Below are 23309 nucleotides of genomic sequence, written 5' to 3' on the forward strand. Positions count from 1 at the left end.
CTACGGATCTAGACCGGGAGGTCGATAAACATTCCTGGTCTTGGGTCGCAGCCAGACCAGTACTGCCTTGAGGCGAAGATGGCGGACATCGAACACGGCTCAGGAGCAGAAATCTTCGGGCGGAGTTGCAGCAACGGTACGGCCGAAGAACTGCAGTGCAGAAGGCAAGGAGAAACCACTGCACTACCCTCCCCAGGAAAAATCATAAATGGCTGCGAACTCAAACAACGGCCCCGAGTACGGGCGCCCCTTCAATGGGGCAGAGGTGCTAAGAATCTCCCGGTCAGCCAGGAATGATAGACGGAACATCAGGAAAATTGGTACATGGAATGTCCGGAGTATGTACGATGACGGCAAACTGGAGAACACCTTGCAAGAAATGAAGCGTCTAAATATCGAGGTCCTAGGGATCAGTGAGATGAGGTGGCCTCTTTCGGGAAGGAAGGTCGTGGACGACTACGTCGTGTATTATGCGGGTGAGGACGGTCGTCACCATAGGAACGGGGTTGCAATCATTGTGTCCAGGGAGGTCGATCGTGCGGTGAAGAATGTTGTGCCTGTGTCCGACAGAATAATGTTAATGCAGATCAACGCTGCCCCTTTTGGTCTCAACATTATTCAGGTGTATGCTCCAACGGATGCATGTGCTGAGGAGGAAATCGATAACTTCTACGATTGCCTGAGTGATGTAATAGAGAAAGTGAAGAGGAAGGGAATCACTGTCCTTATGGGAGACCTAAACGCGAAGGTGGGGAGCGGGAGAGCTGGACGCACCGTGGGAGATTTCGGACTTGGAGAGAGAAACGAACGTGAGGATCGTTTTGTGGAGTTCTGCGCGGGTTACGGGCTCGCCAATATGAACACGTTTTTCGAGCCAGGAGGCGGCTATACACGTGGAAGTCTCCTGCCGACGCCCCGGATCGGGTGATTAGAAATCAAATCGACTTTTTCACGATACAGCAGAGGTACCGCAATGCGGTCAGGTCGGTGCAAGCGTGTCCCGGCGCGGATGTCTGCACCAATCACGTCCTGCTCATGGCTCAGTTTGTGCTTCGACTGAAGATGGCACCGCAACAGACACGTAGTACACAACTGGATCGGAAAAAGCTTCAAGATCCACTGCTTAAGGAAGCTGCTACCAGAAAAATCGAAGACACACTACAACCTTGGTTGACAGCAGCAGACCCAGTGAACATCGAGGACACGTGGGAGGCGGTGAGGGACGTGAATAGTGAGGTGGCGGAGACCATGGGGATCGACCCGGGATCCGGAGCAAAACAACCTTGGATGACGGCGGAAATCTTGTCTTTTATGGACCAAAGGAGACACTGGAAGAATCGGGACGAGAGGCAATATAAGGCGGTGAACATGGAAATAAGAAGAGAAGTGCGGCGGGCGAAAGAGGTATGGCATGCAGGGGAGTGCGCAGAAATAGAGGTATTGGAAAAACGGCATGACTTTTTCAACTTACATAAAAAGGTCAAAGAAGTTGCTGGAGTTCGGAGGGATACAGCCATGGGATGCAGACTAGTGGACGAGAACGGAGGTGTAATTCTTTACCTGGAACTGAAGCTGGAGAGATGGAAAGCTTATGTAGAAACCCTATTTGCGGATGACAGGCCTGCAAATCATCAGGCACAAGGTGGAGGCACAGGCCCACCCATCACAAGAAATGGAGTAGAGAAGGCTATCAAAAACGCTAAGAATGGAAAGACTCCAGGGTCGGATGGGACACTTGCTGAAGTACTCAAACTATTTGGAGAGAAAGGAGTGGACGCGCTGACGAGGCTCTTCAACGCAATATACGATAGCGGGGAGATCCCAGAAGACTGGCTGCGTTCAGTCTTTGTTGCCCTCCCCAAGAAGCACTCTCCGAAAGGGTGCAGTGATTACCGCACAATAAGCCTGATGAGCCACGTCCTCAAGGTGTTTCTTCGGGTCATCCACAGTCGAGTCTACCGTAAATTGAAAGAACAAGTCGAAAACACACAATTCGGGTTCCGCAAGGGTCTCGGCACCAGAGAGGCGCTGTTCAGTTTGCAGGTGTTAGGTCAGAGAGCGCGCGACATGGGGGTAGACGTGTATCTATGCTTCATAGATTTTGCTTTCGATCGGGTGCGACACGAGAGAATGATGGAAGTGTTGCAGAGGGCTGGAATTGACGAGAGGGACTGCCGATTCATTGCCAACCTATATTGGAAGCAGAAAGCGTGCGTGAGAGCGTGGGTAACAGCTGCACTGAGGAGGTGGACATCCGTCGCGGGGTGCGCCAGGGTTGCATTCTTTCGCCGATCTTGTTCAACCTGTACTCCGAACACATCTTCAGGGAAGCTCTGGAGGGCACGGAGGACAGAGTGAGAATAAACGGAGTGTTAGTCAACAACATCCGTTAAGCTGCGATTTCATTGACGCTAGAAACCAGCGTCAAATATAGTCACGTGACTAAATTTGCCGCTCGTCTAAAGGAGGGAGAAGTAAGCGGCAAAACGTGCGCGTCGTGAAACCGCCGCTTGCGACTTGCGATAACAGTTTTTATGTCCAACAAGGTTATGTATGTCTGAGTATTGACAGGCTTCCTTCAGTTAATTGATCATTTCATTGTGATAATGTGAATTGTGTAGTGATTAAATTAAAATTTTTATCAAACTTGAACATAATGGCCTTCATGCAGAAATATCGTACATGGGTGACAGAACGTGCGAGGCAGGTGAATAATGCTCAAGAGGAACAACTCCTGAATGACATACTACTAGTTGTCATTGTGCATGAAATATTGCGGATGAATTCAGAAGAGAAAAAAAAACAAATCTACAAAAAAAAGCGTTTTTGGGTACATCCTATATTTAGATTGAGAAATAAGTCTGGGTTTTACCATGCAATATATCCAACTCTATCGAGGTATCAACCTAAGTTTAAAAACTATATGCGGATGTCATTATCGCAATTTGAAGATCTGCTGCATTTGGTTGCACCTCATATCACAAAACAGACTGTGACTCGAGATCCCATACCTGCTGCAGCACGATTATCTATGACATTAAGGTAAGCTGGATATGTTAAATCGAACGTGTTCTTTCCATAAGGACAATATTACATACAGAATCTTTTTTCAGATACTTGGCTACTGGTGATTCAATGAACTCCATGTCATACCAGTATCTTGTTGGAACTACGACAGTGTCAAACATTATTGCCGAGACATGTGCAGCATTATGGGATTGCCTTGCTAAAAAAGTGCTTCCTTTTCCATTAAGTAAGGAAGATTGGCTCAATATCGCACAAGGTTTCGAAGATTGCTGGAATTTTAATCACTGCATTGGCGCAATTGACGGAAAACACGTTGCTATTCAGGTATTTCTTTTATTTGACATTATCTAATTATGGCAACTGGCGAGCTAGCTATATAATTCTATTTGTTTTAGTGTCCCCATAATGCTGGCTCTTTATATTACAACTACAAGAACTATCATAGCATTGTACTGCTCGGGATATGTGATGCCAACTACATGGTTACATTCGTCGACATCGGAGCTTATGGCAGGCGTAGTGATGGTGGAATTTACCGAGATTCTATTGTGGGTCAGAAATTTTATAATAGAGAAATGGGACTGCCAGAACCTAAGAAACTCGCGGTCGATGGTGATCCTATGCCATATGTTCTTGTTGGCGATGAAGCATTCCAGTTAACTGATTTTTTGCTAAGACCATATCCAGGAAAAGGAGGACTTAATCACGAAAAAAACATCTATAATTATCGCCTCAGTCGTGCTCGTAGTACAATCGAGAATACTTTTGGAATTCTTGTGAGTCAATGGAGAATATTAAAAAAGCCTATTGACGCTACTGTAAAAAACACAATGCAAATTGTCCAGGCCATTATTTGCATTCATAATTGGCTTCAAAAACAGGATTTAGACAAAAACGAATATATTTCTGCGGACATGATTGATCACGATAAACCTAGTGGTTTTATTCCTGGAAATTGGAGGAAGGAAATGGATAGCAGTCATGCCTTGAGAGATCTTGGTAATTGTGGCACTAACAATTCTTCTCGAAATGCCATGAACATCAGGAATGAATTTTGCGATTATTTTAACGGCGAGGGTGCTATACCCTGGCAGTATCTTCAATAGCAGTAATTAAAATTATCATCATGGATTTGCATGAAATTAATTAATTAAAAAAAAATAATTTGTTCTAAGGATGTTTCGGCCGTACAGCCTAAGCCAAATAATCGTATAACTTTATTTGAAAATTTCTCAAGGAAAAAATAAAGTGATAAAATTTAAAAATCAGTTAATATTTATGGAAAATAATGAAAAATACTGATAAAAATCTATGACGTTTGGAAATGGTAATAATCTGAATAAATAAATATTATATTTGATATTTTTTCTATCATTGTATGTCTAAATTGTATGTCTTTTCTATCATTGTACGTCTAAAATAACTTCGCAAGTTTATAGTTGATATACCAAAGAATTGTTTAAACATTGTTACATTTTGCTTTAAAAATCTGTTATTATTTGAATATGACTGGCTATACATCCATAAAAAAAAGACTTTGAAAATTTTTTTGTAGCTTTGAAACAATTATGCTTGACTTTTTTGACATTTTAATTCAATCAAAATTGTATATATATAAAAAGCAAGAGAGTATTAAGTCATTTAATTAATGATAAATAGAGACTACAATAATACTTATTTATAGTATATTAATAAAATTATCATTATACTTTAGCTTTAAATATAAATTTGTATTACACGTGTACCGTCATAATATACGCAACTACATCCATATTTTGAAGAAAAAAATAAAAATATCTAAAAAAATTCAAACAACCATAAATTTAATTATTATTCGTTTCTTCCTGTAGTCTGGAGAAGGTCATTTGGACAATATCCTGTAGAGTTCGCATTTGTAGTTGAGGCGACATTTTGCACAAATGTAATGCTGCTGTTTGCAGCATATGATCCACCTCATCGAATGGATCATTTATATTTGGTGGTGCAACATTATGCGCCTTTTCCCGTCTCTCAAAAATTTGGATTAGTTTATCCAACGGATTCGTAGAAGCAACTGAAATATCGCTATCAATAGTGGAATTGGTATTGAGTCTTCGACTTTTTCCACTCGTAAAAGTACTTGATAAGGTTGGCGCTGCAAACAAAGGACCCCGCACTAAACCACGTGATTTTGGGCCCCGGTGAAAATGGCTGAATTTTTAATATGTTGTACTTTTTGAGTCAGTTGTGCTGGTCTGACCTCAAGCTTCTAAGGGTTGAAACGCTGAAACAGTCCATTTTTTGACATTTTGCCTGAAGAAATATTTGTTCAGTGACTCAAAAAGTACAAAATATTAAATATTCAGCCATTTTCACCGGGGCCCAAAATCACGTGGTTTAGTGCGGGGTCCTTTTTATATACAGTTGATATAAAAAAATAATAATAATAAAACAATGATCATACTTTTTGTGCTACTACTGTTATTTGGATCTATGACATCTATGTCAATCGGACTTTGTACTTGAGAAGTTGACTGGTCCACCGATTTATTTAATAGCTCGTTCTCTGTGCTAGGAATATTACTCGACGTGCTACAATAAATGAACAAAGTAGGAATTACAGAAACAAATTGTGGAATTACAGTAATTTTATCGCTGTCTAATGATGTTCCTGGCACAAAGAATGAGCAATTTTAGAAATTTGGTCGAGTAGTTAGCCTCAAGATCAAGTGCAAAATCTGTTTGACATGGACAACATATGCAGTAGCTGGAATAGTATAATGGTTGTTATAATTATTGCTATTGTTGGAAAATAATTTAATAATAATAATAATAAATAAAAAAATTAAAAATAAAAATAGTTGGATTATTATTATTATTATTAAATAATTTTCAAATAATAGCAATAATAATAACAGAACCATTATACTACCAGAGCTATTGTTGTCCATGCCAAACAGAATTTGTAATTTGTACTTGATCTTGAAACTGATGTCCACCATTGTGTTGTGCCAGGAACATTACTTTATAATAATAACAAAAATCAGTTACTTACTCCTTCGATAGACTGGTATCACGAAGAAACTCCATTATGTCATAGTGCTTCTACTTGTGACGGTTCTCATTTTCATTCCTCCCAGATCCACTCGGAAGGTACTGCTCTGACTGGACAATTTTGCGATATGTATCGCGTAATGATTTAAATTTCTGCTGTACAGCAATTGCGTCGAGTACACCTAGAAAAAAATCAGATTTTATCATATCCAACTAATCCAACTGTATTATATATTTATTTATTTACCATTCAATTCATCAGCAACTTCTTCCCAGAGTCGTTTCCGGGTTTCCTTGGATCTCTGGTCCACCGGTTGACTAATGTCCCACAAAGGCCTTCTATGTTGGACAGCCAAAATTAAATGTTCTTCCTCTTCTACTGACAATTTCTTTGAAGCCTTTCTTTTGGAAGTTCTACATTTTTTACTGCCAACAGCATTTCCTTTAGATTGACAGCTGGAGTTCGCTAATTGGCAATTTCCTGCCACGACTAAAATCAAGTGAAAAAATATTCGATTTTATTGTAGAGGAGCAGGAGAGTTCATTATTGTGTAAATTAATCCATAACTTACGTATATGCTGGTTGAAGGTTGCACCAATGTCGACCTCAACTATTTGCTCTACACCGTCAATGTAGGCACGGCGTAGGCACGTTTTTCCATCATCTACAAACAAAATTATTATTTTAGTGAAATACACCTACAACATAATAAAATGTACTTGTAGAAGATAAAATATATACTTAAAAGCGGGTAAAAATAGCGTGTCGCCTCATCGACATAACACCCGAATCCCTCCAGACATGCGTGGTCGTCCACATCGGCGAGGTTGCAAATTGTTTCGCAAACCCCGCATGTCTGCACCATTGCAATTTCCTAAAAAAAAAAAAAATTATTATTAATTATTTTAATGAAATGGGCTAGCAAACAAAGCTCGATCTTACCCGATAAAAACAGTACGTGAAATCCACGTTATTGCTAGTAATTGCTACGTGGATCAGCATCGTGGAATCCACGTGGACATTCGAGTGGACAATCCGCTCAAGAACGGTACTGTAGTCCACGTGGATGAGATCATCGATTTGACGTGAAATCCACGAGCTTTCTCTCTAAATTTTTTGGAGTGGAATCTCACTCCAAAAGAGTGAGATTTCACTCCTAGGAATAATGAAAATACTGCCAGTCTAATTAGAGTGAAATTTCACTTTTCAAAAAAATGAGTTGTTCATTCTTTACTTGGAGTGATTCTTCAACTCTGAAAAGAGTGACATGTTTCACTGAATAATTATTCACCCGACATAAAAAAAATTATTTATTTCGAAATTTTATTACTATTTTTTAACTAAATTTGTTTCTTAAGATGCAGTCTATGATTATAAATATTTTCTCGTATTTGAAAAACACACTTACCTTAGTGGGATTCGAACTCGGGACCTCGGAACCTCTGCATCGTGAGCCAGCTGCCTTACGTGGTAGACTACTTCTTAATTTGATGTAAGCGTTATATATAGTCTACATATGTCATAACCAGCGCAAATATATAATTTTTCAAAAATCATCTTAAGAAACAAATTCTGTTTAAAAAAAGTAATAAAATTTTGAATTGGATATATGATATAATATTTCTTAATGTCGGGTGAATGTCAGAAACCAGTGCCGGCTCATTATGAAATTTGGTGTTCGTAAATATATTTATGAAAAAAGTATATTTATAAAGTTAAAACATTCTTATCAAATCCTTACAAGGGCCTCACTAGACAAAAATAAGGAAACCTTTCTTATGGCATCCCTAATAAATAATGATCGGGACCTCATCCGGTTAGCGCATAAACGCAGTATAATAATACTTTCATTAATTATAATCTTTATATCACTTTGATTAATTATAATATTTAATAGAAATTTCGTGGATGCAGATTTAGCCACAAATTATCCACATGGATGCAACGTTTTTTTTTCATCACTACATCGAAGTCTTTTATCCTCGAAATGTCAATAAAAATTCCCTGTACATATTTCTTAATAGATATATCTACAGAGAATCTACATTGATATTTCGGAGATAATAGACTTCGATGTAGTGATGAGAAAAGAACGTTGCATCCATGTGGATAGTTTGTGGATAAATCTGCATCCACGTAGTCCACGTAAATTACGTGGATTCGACGTGGATGTGACGTGACTGTTTTTATCGGGTAGTGCTTAAAATCTTATATTACAAATTCAAAACATTCAAACGTTTCGGCCTTAAATGTGGCCTTCATCAGTGATAAACAATTATAACCTTGGTCGTTTAACAAAAACTAAAACGACCAAAATTATAATTGTTTATTACTGATGAAGGCCACATTTAGAGCCAAAACGTTTGAATGTTTTGAATTTGTAATATAAGATTTTAAGCACTAAGATCGAGCTTTGTTTGCTAGCCCATTCCATTGAAATTGTTTATATATGCGAACATGACTAACTAATTGTTTATTATTAATTATTTAACATATCCAACTAATCCAAACATAGCTTTATCCCTCTACAAAAGTTATTTTAATCACTCATATATTTGCAGATATATCCAACTAACCTAAAATGTAGAGTTATCATAACTTATTAATACCCTAAAAAGCAGCATATTTATGCACAAAAATGATCAAAATATTCCATATCTACCATATAATATTAATATATTACTTACTTCATTCTCGTTGTCATTCATTGTATAACTTTAAACACCTTTGAATTTTGCGGCACGTTGAAAAAGCTGAGACGGTCTGAACTTTTTCCCCCACTACATTTTCTTGACGCTGCCGCTGGTTTCTAGCGTCCATGAAATTGCACCTTTACGCTGACGGTACGGTTATTCTAGCCGACAGTATCGAGGGATTGCAGCGCCTCATGGACCGTGTGACGACCGCTTGTGAGGGATATGGACTGCGACTGAACGTGAACAAGACCAAGTACATGGTAGTGACGAGATACCCGGATCGAGTACGGGACATCGGGGTTACCGCCTGCGGCCGCCCTCTCCAGCGAGTCAATCAGATCATCTACCTCGGAACACTGGTGAACGAGGACTGGGACCATACTAGGGAGATCAGGGTGCAAATTGAGAGAGCGAGGGCGACATACACCAGGATGGAGCGAGTGTTGAGGAACCGTGACCTCAGCCTTGAACTCAGGATCAGAATGCTGCGGTGCTATGTGTGTTCTGTGCTTCCGTATGGTATGGAGGCATGGACGCTCACGGCCGAGGCTCTGTCAAGACTGCAGGCCTTTGAGCTCTGGCTATATAGGCGCATGCTGCGGATTAGCTGGACACAAAGAATTACAAACGAAGAGGTTCTCAGCCGCATGGGCAAGGGAGCTGAGGTTGTCGAGACGGTAAAAGTTAGCTGTAAAGAGCGCTTCCAATTGCGCTCGCCACAGCGACCGTTTACCATACCCGCGTCACGTAAGCAGCGCTACCGAGTCACGTGCGCGCGTAGTGTCGCGCTCACATCACGAGTGCGTTCACCAGAACTTTGTACAAACCGACTTTTAAATATATTTTGTGCTTTCCTCCACGAACACAAGTGTCCTTCTCTTAACCGCACTCCTGATCCCTGTCGGGGTCGAACCCGGCGTCTTACGCTAATTGGCGAACCGGAGTTACGCCCGGAAACGAAATTCGCCAACATAAATTCTGGTCCTTCGAGCCGGATCGGCGTGCAACTGTGCCATTCGCAGACGTCAAGGAGTTGAATAATGGAGGATCTCATTGCGCAGCAGAAGGTGACGATCCACGCGATCGAACGAGCGCTGGACAATTTTAAGAAGATCGGCAAGGCGAATCTCACATGGGGAGTTGTCCGCCACCGATTGCAGCAGCTGAAGGATCACTTCACTCGCTTTGAACGACTTCACGGTCAGATCATGGCCGCCGCTTCCAACAAATTCATTATGACGGATCGGTACTTCACGGAGGATCGATTCGACAAGTGCGAGACGACTTTCCTGACAGCATCTGACTACATGGCCGAGTGGATGAGCAGGCTGGAGGCGCCACCGCCGTCCCAGGATTCATCACCCGTAAGCCCGTCTTATCTCAACGCATCACCGCGTTCCGCGTTTCATCTTCCGCGTATAAATCTTCCCAAATTCTCGGGGGAGTTACGCGAGTGGGAAGCGTTCCGCGATCAATTTAAGGCGTTAATTGTTGACAATCGCGACTTGTTAGACGTAAATAGTCTGCAATATTTGCATTCGTGTGTTAAAGGTGAGGCCAGCGATGCCATACGCAATCTGGCATTAACTGACGCGAATTTCAAAATAGCTTGGAAATTGTTGTTATCGCGATATGATAATCGCCGTCGTTTGGTGCACGACCATGTGCATGCGCTTCATACGCTTCCCCAAGCGACTTCTGATTTCGCAGTGGCTCTCACCGCGTTACACGATAAAGCGAACATATCGATACAGTCGTTAAAAAACCTCGGTCGGTCTGTTGATACATGGGACGACATTTTAGTTTACTTGCTCGTACAAAAACTTGACAAAGGCACACGTAAGGACTGGGAATTGCAACTTGGCAATGCGCAGGAATATCCAACATACGACCAGTTGGATAAATTTCTAATTTCTCGCATACGCGCGCTCGAGAATATTCTCCCGGCTTCACCTCAAGTCAAGGGCAATAAACCAAATTCGGTTCAAAGTCACGCAGCGAACGCAAGTTCTATCAAATGTCCCATGTGTCAAAAGACACACTTCTTGTCCGCGTGTCCGGACTTTCAAAATAAGAGCATTGCTCAGCGGCGTGATCTCGCGAAGAAATTTCACTGTTGCTATAATTGTTTGAGTACACGGCACACTCGCGATGCGTGTTCGAGCAAGAACACGTGCCGTCAATGTCAGCAGAAGCACCATACGCTTCTTCATACGACCGATGTAAATAATAATAGCTCGACGAGTGAAAGCTCACCTTCATCCACGGACTCAAAAACGGAAACAAATGCCGAGATCACTTCGCATTTACTTTCTCACACAAGCTTTTCGAAATCAAATATTCTGTTAGCCACCGCCTGGATTAAGGTGAGCGGGCTCAACGGTCGACATAGCATAGTCCGCGCGTTGTTGGATCAGGGTTCGGTTACTACTCTGATCACCGAACGTTTAGCTCAGCGATTGCGTTTACCGCGTACGCGCGTCTCCGTCTCTATCATTGGGATCGGCGAGACAGCTGCCACAGCACGCAGCGCAGCTAAGGTTCACGTGTCAGCGCGTGACTGCACGGGCCCGACGCCCTTTGTCTCCGCTCTTGTTCTCAAGTCGCTCACGACTTACATTCCGCAACGCGTTCCGGATATAACGAAACTGTCGTACATTCGCGAACTTACGCTAGCTGATAGCGATCCGACTAGCGCGGCGCCGATTGACGTAATTATCGGTGCTGATTTGTATGGCGCGATCTTACTGCCGGAGGTCCGTAATCGCGCTCCTCATGAGCCCGTCGCTCAAAATTCCAAATTCGGATGGTTCCTGTCCGGACCGATGCCCATGCCGTCGCAGTCACGGACGGCTCGCATTCAAACGCACCACTGCACGGTGCTGTCGGAAATCTCCGACCAGTTAAAGCGTTTCTGGGAGGTTGAAGAACTTCCTCAGCAGACTCATCTCTCACCGGAAGAGATTCGATGCGAAGAACACTTCGTGTCGACGCATTCTCGTGCCCCCAACGGGCAGTATATAGTGCGGCTGCCGTTCAAATCGGGGCCCCCCATCGACATTGGCGACTCTAAGCAGTTTGCAATCGCGTTGTATTCGCGTCTCGAGTCACGGTTAAAGTCGAATCCCGCTCTTGCAAAGGAATACCACGACTTCTTGGCGGAATATGAACGTCTGGGTCACATGACCAAGGCACCCCTCGAAGACCCCCCTGATGGTCAAGTGGTGTATATACCGCATCATGCAGTTGTCCGCGAGCATAGCGCGACAACTCTTTTACGCGTTGTCTTCAACGCCTCTCAACCGACCTTCAATGGTCGCTCTTTGAACGATCATCTAATGATCGGCCGCAAACTGCAATCTGAGTTGTCATTTATCATCTTGCGATGGCGTCAGTTTTGGTTTGTCTTCACCGCCGACATCGCGAAGATGTATCGCCAGATTCTCGTCCACACAAGCGACGTGGATTATCAGAGAATCTTATGGCGACCCGCGCCGCACTATCCTTTGACAGCATATCGCATGCTCACTGTAACATACGGTAACGCAAACGCGCCGAACGTAGCTCTTCGAGTTATGGAGCAAGTCGCCGAAGACGAAGGCGCTGATTTTCCGTTAGCAGTTCCAGTGTTACATTTTCACTTTTACGTCGATGACGCTGTGTTCGGCGCCGATGACATACCGCTCGCAATTCAAACGCGAGATCAATTAATTTCTCTCTTGAAACGAGCAGGATTTCACCTCCGAAAATGGGCGAGTAACAATCCCTTATTACTCGAAGGCATCGATCCGCAGGATCATGGTCTTGCTTCTGCAAAAACGCTCGAATCCGACGAGCGCCTCAAGGTACTGGGTATTAAGTGGCATCCTCATACGGACGTCTTTCAATTCGACGTCACGCTTGCAGAGTCGGTTCTCGACACGAAGCGCTCAATTCTCTCGACAATTGCTCGCATTTTCGATCCTCTCGACAGGATGGCTCCCGTGGTCATCACCGCAAAAATACTGATGCAGCAGCTCTGGCTGCTTAGCTGCGATTGGGACAAAGTGATCCCTAACGATCTTCTCCGTAAATGGAGAGATTACTATTCTCAACTACCGCTACTGCGACAAATCACCATTCCGCGTTGGACCGGGTACGGTTCCGATACGCTAACCGCGGAAATCCATGGGTTTGCCGATGCCTCCGCCTCCGCATACGGAGCGGTTGTTTATTTAAAGGTTACGCATCTTGACGGAACCGTCGAGATTACAATACTTCTGTCGAAATCAAAAGTCGCTCCGCTCAAGCCCATGAGTATTCCGCGCTTAGAGCTATGCGCCGCGGTCCTGCTCGCGCGTGCCATCGCCGCCGCGCGACTCGCGCTCACGATTGCAATTAAGATTTACCATTGTTGGACCGATTCTAAAGTCGCTAAAGCCTGGCTTTCGCAGCCACCTTCCCGATGGAAAATGTTTGTCGCCAATAGGGTGCATGAGGTTCAAACCCTCTTGCCAAACGTCGAGTGGCATCACGTGCCCTCGCAACAAAACCCAGCCGATCTCGTTTCGCGAGGAGTCACACCCGAGAATCTGATTCAGCAATCTCTATGGTGGACGGGGCCAAACTGGCTCAAACTATCCTCCGATCAATGGCCCTCTGAGCCTCAATCAACTTCGTCAGACTCGCTGCCGGAAGAGCGAGCTCACGTGTCGGTGCACGTTTTGCAACCTTGCGAGCAATGGGATCTCGATAAACAATTCTCATCGTGGCGCAAGCTTGTGCGCGTCACCGCCTATATAATGCGATTCGCTACTCGCGCTCGCGACACGGGTCGCTCAAAATTCGTCAAAGCGAACTCAAAACCCGCGTCGATATTGCTTCTTCCGGAAGAAATTAATCTCGCGCGCGAATTCTGGCTTAAAAGTGTGCAACAGCAGTTATTCCCCGTGGAATACGCTCAATTAAACTCATCACAACAAATCTCGAAAGGCTGTAAACTGCTGCCGTTAAACCCGTTCATTGATAAAACCGGGCTCATTCGTGTCGGTGGTCGACTCTGGCATTCTGCGTTTCCGGACGACAAAAAGCACCCGGTCGTGCTCGCAGCACATCCGCTAGTTGCCGTGTTAATACGCGATACTCATATTAGCGCCCTCCACGCTGGGCCGCAATTCACGCTGCACCTGCTACGCGAAAACTACTGGATCTTGCGCGCGCGTCAAACGATCCGCACGATCCTTCACAAATGTGTCAGATGCGCTCGGGAAAGCGCCAAATCCGCGCACGAGTTAATGGGCGACTTGCCCTCGTGTCGCGGCACGTCGACGGCTCGCGCATTCCTGCATTGCGGGATTGATTATGCCGGACCAATTCAAGTCAGAACTACTCCCGGTCGGGGACATAAATCACGAAAGGCATACATCGCGGTGTTCGTCTGCATGACGGTCAAGGCGACTCATCTAGAGTTGGTTAGCGATTGTACGACTCCCGCGTTTATCGCTGCATTCGATCGTTTTTGTGCTCGACGCGGCGTTCCCAGTGATATGTACTCGGACAACGCTACAACATTCCACAGCGCTCAGCGCGAAATCTCCGTCGCATGGAGTGAGGCCACTCGCGATCCGAATTTTCAAAGTCAAATCGCAACTCAAGGCGTTCGGTGGAACTTCATTTCTCCGTCCGCGCCGCATTTTGGCGGTCTTTGGGAAGCGTGCGTCCGCAGCGTCAAGTTTCATATGAAACGCGTCATCGGGGCGCACACGCTAACATTCGAGGAGCTAAGCACGCTCCTATGTAAAATCGAAGCGTGTTTGAACTCGCGACCGATCGCTCCGGTTTCAGACAATTACGAGGATTATTGTGCAATGACACCGAGCCATTTTCTAATCGGCTCAGCGCTAACAAGCGCACCCACACCTTCCTTACTCGATGAAAAGGAAACGTGTCTCATTCGATGGCAATTGATTCAACTGATGCGCGATAGCTTCTGGAAACTGTGGTCGAACGACTATCTGCATACATTGCAGCAACGCCCCAAGTGGCGTCAAATTCAGAATCTCGCTCGAGTCGGACGCTTAGTACTATTGCGAAACCCTCTCGCTCCTCCAAGCAGATGGGAATTAGGACGGATCGTAGAGTGTCACTCCGGCGACGACGGACTCACTCGAGTCGTCTCAGTCAAAACGGCTCGATCCACGTACAAACGAGCCGTGGTCAAGCTATCATTCTTGCCGGTCGATCTGAATACTCCGGAGTGACATTCCGCGACGCCTATAAGGCGAAATGTTGTACGAAAATCGGTGAAACTTTGTAAATATCTGTAAATATTCTTATGTATCATATCTTATGTAAAATAGTTCATATGTAGTTTAAGTTGTTTCAGCACTCGCAGTGCTCCGCATGGCAGGCGGCTCGAGCTCAACAATTTGTCACGGCGGGCGGCTCTTGATTTGTTGCGAATTGTTATTCGCGGCGGGCGGTTATGTTCCATAATTTCTTTCCGTCGCGATCGCGGATCAATGCCGTACCGGTAACGCCATCCCTCTGTCGCCCTCCGAACGAAGGGATTTCGCGCCGCTCCCCCCGTCAAGTCTGACCGCGAAGTTTCTCCCGACGCGTATCGATCCTGTCATGCCGTGATCGCATGATCCAAAACGCAAGTGATTGGTCGATACGCGTCGTGCGCCCGAAAGCTCCCGAAACGGGACCGCGAGAGCTCCGGTCTAAGTCAGTAGAAATTCATACTCCGGTTCACAAGGTCGCATACCGCCGTGCATCCGTTAACAGTTTCCCCATTTCACGCGGTTACACAATTGCCGTCGTGCACACGGGTCCTGCTGCTTGTTCAGAGCCCCATTCTATCGCGCCGTCAGTGCAATTCACTCTCGCCACCGTGAGCGGTGAACCTACGCGTGTGCGCTCGATCATCTGTATCGCTGCCGCGCTCGATAGACTATCTCGCGTCTTGTGCGCTTCGAACACGAGCGCAACAACTGTAAAACGCTCCAAGTGCGTGCATTAAGTGATAGCTGCAAAGAGCGCTTCCAATTGCGCTCGCCACAGCGACCGTTGACCATACCCGCGTCACGTACTCAGCGCTACCGAGTCACGTGCGCGCATAGTGTCGCGCTCACATCACGAGTGCGTTCACCAGAACTTTGTACGAACCGACGTTAAAATATATTTTGTGCTTTCCTCCACGAACACAAGTGTCTTTCTCTTCACCGCACTCCTGATCCCTGTCGGGGTCGAACCCGGCGTCTTACGCTAATTGGCGAACCGGAGTTACGCCCGGAAACGAGAATCGTCTGTAAATTTAAATTAATATAGAATTCGTGAACATTAACACCTTGTTACGGCTCGATGCTCCTTTTACAGTAATTGATTTAACAAAATTACCTTTCTTAAAAAAAAGGTAAAAAAAGGCGCCAAGTACACGTATAGTAGTGTATATTATGTTGTTACCTCGAAAAAAACAAAGTGGTAGTATTATACCTAAAAAAAATCTAAGTAACAAGTGGTAGACGTAATATCTTTGTACCTCGCAAAAAAACCTAAGTAAGAAGTAGTACGTAATCAAGTAATTTATTATTACAAAAAAGAAATGATATCTCTTTCTTTAAATTACAGCGCCAATTACAAAGAGAGAACATATATATTGCCTAAAAAAATAATTGTTGTACTACTTTGAAAAATCTTTACATTGTGTCAATTAGAAAAAGAATGTATGATAACAATTTTATAAGATTAAAAATTTTTATTTAGATTTAACAAGGGAATACAAGATATTTAAATGTAAATGCAAAAATCTTAAATGGTAGTAGCTTTATTTCTCCCTAACAAAATAATTCACAAAATTGCGTTACCTAACTCAACCCAAGTGATATGTATAGTAGCTTTATTTCTCCCTAACAAAATAATTTACAAAATTGCGTTACCTAACTCTACCCAAGTGATATGTATTTCAAAAAAAGGTGTGAAATCTTTAAATTGCGCCAATTGCAAAGAGAATATATATACTTTGAAAAATAATTGTTGTGCAACTACTTTTAAAAAATAAAACTCAAGTGGTACGTAGCTTTGTATTCCCATTCAAGGGTCTTCTCGTTCCAACCCAAGCTTTAATTCTTTTTAACAAAATTATAATATTACAAAGAATCATTTTAATCACAAAGAATTAAAGAGATAACAGTAAAAAATAAAAATATTTAATTAAAATAAAATAAAAAAATTTTTCTTGTACAATAAAAAAACTTGGCGCTGTTAGACCTTGAAATTTAATAAAGTACTAAAATTTTGATTGAATTTAATAAAGCACAAAATTTTTGATTAAATAAAAAAGCAATTTAGGGAAGTATGCAGCGGGAGTCAAAAAGCAGCGCCAAGTTTTTTTTACAAAAAAATTTCTTTATTTTATTTTAATTAAATATTTTTATTTTTTACTGTTATCTCTTTAATTCTTTGTGATTAAAATGATTCTTTGTAATATTATAATTTTGTTAAAAAGAATTAAAGCTTGGGTTGGAATGAAAAGACCCTTGAATGGGAATACAAAGATACGTACCACTTGAGTTTTATTTTTTAAAAGTAATTGCACAACAATTATTTTTCAAAGTATATATATTCTCTTTGCAATTGGCGGAATTTAGAGATTTCACACCTTTTTTTGAAATACTAGGTGCGCAACTAAGTTTCCGGGTTTCACACATAGATGGCACCAATAACACATGTACTCGACTTACATGTCTGAAGTTGTCTGAAGTTATAGCTTGGACATCTGTTAACAATAACCAGTCGTTATATAAACACATATCGCAACGCAAAAATATTTTTTCTAACAACGGAGATGTCGAGTTTTGTGCCAAATAAAGAGCATTTGCGGGAAGCTTTGCTTTTCTGCTTTAACTTGAAAAAAAATGCAGCTGAAGCACGTCGTTTGCTTGAGGAGGCCTACGGCGAACATGCACCATCGAAAACTACCTGTGAAGATTGGTTTAAACGCTTCAGAAGTGGCGATTTCGACACTGAGGACAAGGAGCGCTCCGGAAGACCAAAAACAATTGAGGACGCCGATCTGCAAGCGTTATTGGATGAAGATGATACGCAAACACAAGATCAACTTGCGGAGGCATTAAACATGACTCACCAAGGTATTTCCAAACGTTTACATGCCATGGGAAAAATTCAAAAGGAAGGAAAATGGGTGCCGCATAAGTTGACTGAGAGACAGATGGAAAATCGAAGAGCCACTTCCGAAATTTTGCTTTTGCGGCATGAAAGAAAGAGTTTTCTTCATCGAATTGTTACTGGCGATGAGAAGTGGATATATTTAGAGAATCCCAAACGCAAAAAATCGTGGCTTTCACCTGGTGAAGAATCAACATCGACGGCACGGCCAAATCGTTTTGGAAAGAAGACAATGCTCTGCGTTTGGTGGGACCAGAAAGGAATTGTGTACTATGAGCTGCTGAAACCGGGCGAAACTGTCAATGGGCATCGCTACCGACAACAACTGATCAATTTAAACCATACATTGCTCGAAAAACGGCCAGAATGGGACACGAGACACGAACGAGTGATATTGCAGCACGACAACGCTCCGTGCCATCGCAGTTCCATCGTCCAGGACACCATCAAAACGCTGAAATGGGATCTGCTACCGCACCCGCCGTATTCGCCAGACCTGGCGCCTTCCGATTATCACTTGTTCCGGTCGATGGCGCATGGCTTGGCTGGGCTACACTTGACCAATTTCGAAGAAGTGCAAAATTGGTTGGATGAATGGTTTCGGTCCAAAGACGCGTCGTTTTATTGTCGCGGTATTCATGTATTGCCAGAGAGATGGCGAAAATGTATAGCTAGCGAGGGACGATACTTTGAATAAACCATTTTTTGTATTTTTCTTGAAATTTTCCATTTTTTATTGATAAAAAAAACCCGGAAACTTAGTTGCGCACCTAGTACATATCACTTGGGTTGAGTTAGGTAACGCAATTTTGTGAATTATTTTGTTAGGGAGAAATAAAGCTACTATACATATCACTTGGGTTGAGTTAGGTAACGCAATTTTGTGAATTATTTTGTTAGGGAGAAATAAAGCTACTACCATTTAAGATTTTTGCATTTACATTTAAATATCTTGTATTCCCTTGTTAAATTTAAATAAAAATTTTTAATCTTATAAAATTGTTATCATACATTCTTTTTCTAATTGACACAATGTAAAGATTTTTCAAAGTAGTACAACAATTATTTTTTTAGGCAATATATATGTTCTCTCTTTGTAATTGGCGCTGTAATTTAAAGAAAGAGATATCATTTTTTTTGTAATAATAAATTACTTGATTACGTACTACTTCTTACTTAGGTTTTTTTGCGAGGTACAAAGATATTACGTCTACCACTTGTTACTTAGATTTTTTTTAGGTATTGTTTGAGATTGCGATAATCATGCCGAAAATCGCGTTTGGTTGCATGCCTGTGCTCGCACGCCTTCAGCAAAAATCAAAGATATCGCATTAAATTAGTCGTGTTAATATTCAGTATAGCATGGGTCTTTCTATCATTCGCCTTCCGGAAAGTTCACTGACTTTCGCTCGGCAACAACAAAGTCAAGTAACCGCTCTTACACAAAGGAAAGATCCATGCTGTAAACATAGCGATCGAAAACAAGTAACGATCACTTCGAATCGTCAAATGAAAACCGTGACGTAAGCACGATGACGTAGGCCGCCAATGGCCAATCACCCTCTCGAAATTATTTGGTGATCGGCCTGGAGGGAGCCTCGTCTAGGAGGTGATAAAAGACCGCCGCTGCGCCGCGGAACAGTCTCGCTCGCAGATCACCCGCCTAGTATCGTTATACGACCGCTTGCACACCGCTTAACACCGCTTTTCGCTTATTAATTCGCACTCGCTAGATCTCGCCGCTTTTGCTGTGCTAACATCTGTGCGCGCTCACGGCATCAAAGACTCTCTGTAATAGTATATTGTGCACCAAGGGGCGAAAGTAGCATTTTTCAGACGAGTGTGAAGTTTGCCGCCCGAGCCGAAGGCGAGGGCGGCAAATCACACGAGTCTGAAAAAGCTTTTGCCCCGAGGTGCACACGATATTTTTCACAATACCTTTACGGAAAATTCGACTTCCATGCCTAGAGAGAGGCGAGAGTGGTCAATTTCACGCCAAGGCGGCATAGCGGGCGGAAAGTAACCACTTTCCTCCCTAGGGAGGAGGAACTTTGTTATTTCCAGTAGCTGCGAACCAAAGGTTGTTGTCTCGATCGCAATCGGTTTACGATTACGCCTTCTTCTCCGTCTTTTTCGGCAACAGCACCGCTTGAATGTTAGGCAACACTCCCTCCGGGCTTCCTAGGGAGGAAAGTGGTTACTTTCCGCCCGCTTTGCCGCCTTGGCGTGAAATTGACCGCTTTCGCCCCTCTCTACAGGCATGGAAAGTCAAACTTTCCGTGAAGGTGTTGTGAAAATAATTGTAAATACTCAGACTTTGAATAGACTTTTATTTTATCGCATTTTCTGTACTTGCTGTTTTTTTGTGGTCGTTTGTTACCTCGCGCTACACCGCGCTACCGCGTGCTCTCGACCAGGTATAATACTACCACTTTGTTTTTTTCGAGGTAACAACATAATATACACTACTATATGTGTACTTGGCGCCTTTTTTACCTTTTTTTTAAGAAAGGTAATTTTGTACGGATATCACGCCTTTTTGTAGTATTATGCATTTTATAAATGGTATGTACAGGGTGTAAAGCTATTTCGAGGTACAATACTACCACTTTGTTCTTTTCGAGTATTTATCCATCCGTAACTTGCTCATACGTACTTTCGTTTTCTTTTTGTGATTGATTAATATGCAACGATTAAAATTATTATGTAAAACGATTTAAAAATCATAATATTATTATTATGTTAAGAAAGCTATATTGCGATGGCCTGCAGGGATGTTAAATTTTATTATCAGGAATGTTGAATGATTTTCAGTAGCAAGTTTAATAATAATGATATTTTAGAATTTCTAGGTTTAAATAGATCTTTGAAGATATATTTTTGTTTGCTAACAATGGAACGCAACATTTAAGAGTAAATGTATGTTATAAACTATATCATACATTCCTGATATTTGATAAAATTAATAATTTAAGACTGCTTAAGACTTCTATTAGCTCATTGCAACCATATTGAAATCGTGTGATTTTTTTGTCTTACACTGTAAGTACAAATAAATCGAATTTTTCGCCACACATATATTTGACATATTGATAAACTATATTGACTCTGTCTTTTCAGTTTAGATAGTATTAGATATATATTAGATAATCAGGTGTAAATCTTGGTCAATTATCTTAAGATCTATTATTGCTAGAAACGTAAGATATATGCTGATATATATGTTTTTGTTAATATAGGTTAATAAAAAGAGGGATGTTTCATGAACAAAAAGAGAATTTATATGATTTTGATATGGTACGTTACAGTGAGAAAACGAGCGATACATTGACAGATGTTGTATTATTAAACAGAGGCTGAAAATACTGCTGTTATTGTGACTTCTAATGTAAATTCGTGCGTAAAATACCTGTATATATGATAGGATCGTACGAATAGCTTCTATACGTCACATAGCAGCTATTACCAAGAGTATTAGTCCGAGAGCTGAGGGACCAAAAATGCAACAGTTTTAGAAAGGCTGATATTTTAACATTAGGTCATGTATCGGTTGTATATCAATAGCCTACCGTCAGTCAGCCAGTTTTCCTAACAGCTGGCGCGGGGGCGGCTCCAAACTTGTAAAAAAAAACGTGTATGTCGCAACTGTTTTATAAAATCTGAAAATTAGTTTGTAGATAGTAAGTCAACTAACAAACTACTTGGGTATGGTCAGTCAGCAAAATATTGCAACGGTACGCGTCAGCAGCGCGCTAAAGTCATCAAAAAATTGTAGTTGGTGAAAGTGTTGTATAAAATCTAAAATTTTGCATACAATTAGTTAATATTATTTAAAACAGGAAAAACATAGTCAGTCAGAATTTGTATGTAACAAACGCCGTCAGCAGCCAATAGAAGGGCACGCCGCGCGCTTGATTTATATAGCGCGGTCGACCGCAAAATGCTTTTATGTAATTCTGAAATATTTGTAATTCAATAGTTTATTTAAAATATTAAGCAAAATATTATGCTGGGTAATATGAGTAATTTAAAAAGCGATGTGAAGATCTGGATGGAAGTTGGCGTTGGCAACTCTCTACGATACGTCAACGTCACTGAGATACATAAACGCTTAGGACAATCGATTTGCGCTGCTCTTCCGGCTCTACATGCCTTCACTGGCTGCGACCAAAACCCCGCCGTTTTCCGAAAAGGAAAAAAGCGTCCATATAATTTGTTGGTGCAGTCAGAGGATTTTCAAAAAGCATTTGCGAATTGCAGCGCATTAAATGACGATAATCGTACAGGTGTAATGGAAAAAATGGAGGAATTTGTCTGTCGATTGTATGGTCACAAAAAAATTAAGAATTTAAATGAAGCTCGTCTCGCAATATTTTCAAAAAGCCACACATTTAAAGATAACGATGACACTTTTAAAATTAATGCGAAGAATTACGATGCGTCAAATCTTCCGCCATACAGAGCTGAGCTCATCAAAAAAGTCCATCGCAGTGCATATATATCTGATATTTGGGCCCACGCACACCAAAAGATACCAACCACAAAGTTAGCAGTCGAAAATGGTTGGCAGGAATCAGAAGGACGATACGAATTGGACTGGTTTGAAGGGCAACAAATTCCTACATTCGTTAAATACGTTGTAATTCAACCAAATGATGAATCAGGTAATAAATAATTGCAAGCAAATTTGTCAGCCTTTTTTTCATTAATAAACTAATCAAATGTATTATACGTTTACTAATTTGCAGATGCTGAGTCCGAGGTAACTGATATCGAAGAAAATGACGATGAGTCTGATAAAGCATATGATTGTAGCAGCGATTCTGATTAGAAAAATTATTTTAATTTTTGTAATATTAATTTAAGTACGATATTGAAATAAAATATTTTTTTAAAAAGGTTACGGCGTTTGTTAAATAAAAATTGACGATTGTTTTTTTCTTATTTTCAATCCCATAAACTACTTGCTTTATTATATTTTCATTTTTACAAACCATACTTTTTATGACTTAAGCGCGTTTCTGACGCGTCCCGTTTCGTCCCATTGATTTATTTCAATATTTTTCATGTTAAAGAAATTATAGATAATATTTTGTATTAAAACCATTTATTTTATTATTAAATATAATCAGCCCGCGCCATCGAGCGCGCTATATAAATCAAGCGCGCGGCGCGCCCTTCTATTGGCTGCTGACGGCGTTTGTTACATAAAAATTCTGACTGACTATGTTTTTCTTGTTTTAAATAATATTAACTAATTGTATGCAAAATTTTAGATTTTATACAACACTTTCACCAACTACAATTTTTTGATGACTTCAGCGCGCTGCTGACGCGTACCGTTGCAATATTTTGCTGACTGACCATACCCAAGTAGTTTGTTA

The 23309-nt window shown here is 41.8% G+C and overlaps 3 protein-coding genes across 3 annotated transcripts; all 3 read left to right on the forward strand.

Annotated features, from left to right (window-relative positions):
* Positions 1–340: 340 nt before the first annotated feature.
* LOC139783828 (uncharacterized) lies at positions 341–2393 on the forward strand. The gene is made up of 3 exons (XM_071722981.1): positions 341–748; positions 961–2210; positions 2327–2393. The coding sequence occupies exons 1-3, from the start codon at positions 341–343 to the stop codon at positions 2391–2393; spliced, it is 1725 nt and encodes a 574-aa protein (XP_071579082.1).
* Positions 2394–2641: 248 nt separating this feature from the next.
* Positions 2642–4133, forward strand: LOC139783831 (putative nuclease HARBI1). Its single transcript, XM_071722983.1, has 4 exons — positions 2642–3042; positions 3114–3351; positions 3423–3875; positions 3942–4133. The coding sequence occupies exons 1-4, from the start codon at positions 2657–2659 to the stop codon at positions 4131–4133; spliced, it is 1269 nt and encodes a 422-aa protein (XP_071579084.1). The 5' UTR covers positions 2642–2656.
* Positions 4134–8879: 4746 nt separating this feature from the next.
* LOC139783830 (uncharacterized) lies at positions 8880–22756 on the forward strand. The gene is made up of 4 exons (XM_071722982.1): positions 8880–9434; positions 9819–14207; positions 22457–22589; positions 22674–22756. The coding sequence occupies exons 1-4, from the start codon at positions 8880–8882 to the stop codon at positions 22754–22756; spliced, it is 5160 nt and encodes a 1719-aa protein (XP_071579083.1).
* Positions 22757–23309: the final 553 nt, after the last annotated feature.

Source organism: Temnothorax nylanderi, unplaced genomic scaffold, assembly GCF_030848795.1.
Source record: "Temnothorax nylanderi isolate EJ_2023f unplaced genomic scaffold, tnyl_v1.0 TNYL_tig0547_pilon, whole genome shotgun sequence".
Lineage (NCBI taxonomy): Eukaryota > Metazoa > Arthropoda > Insecta > Hymenoptera > Formicidae > Temnothorax > Temnothorax nylanderi.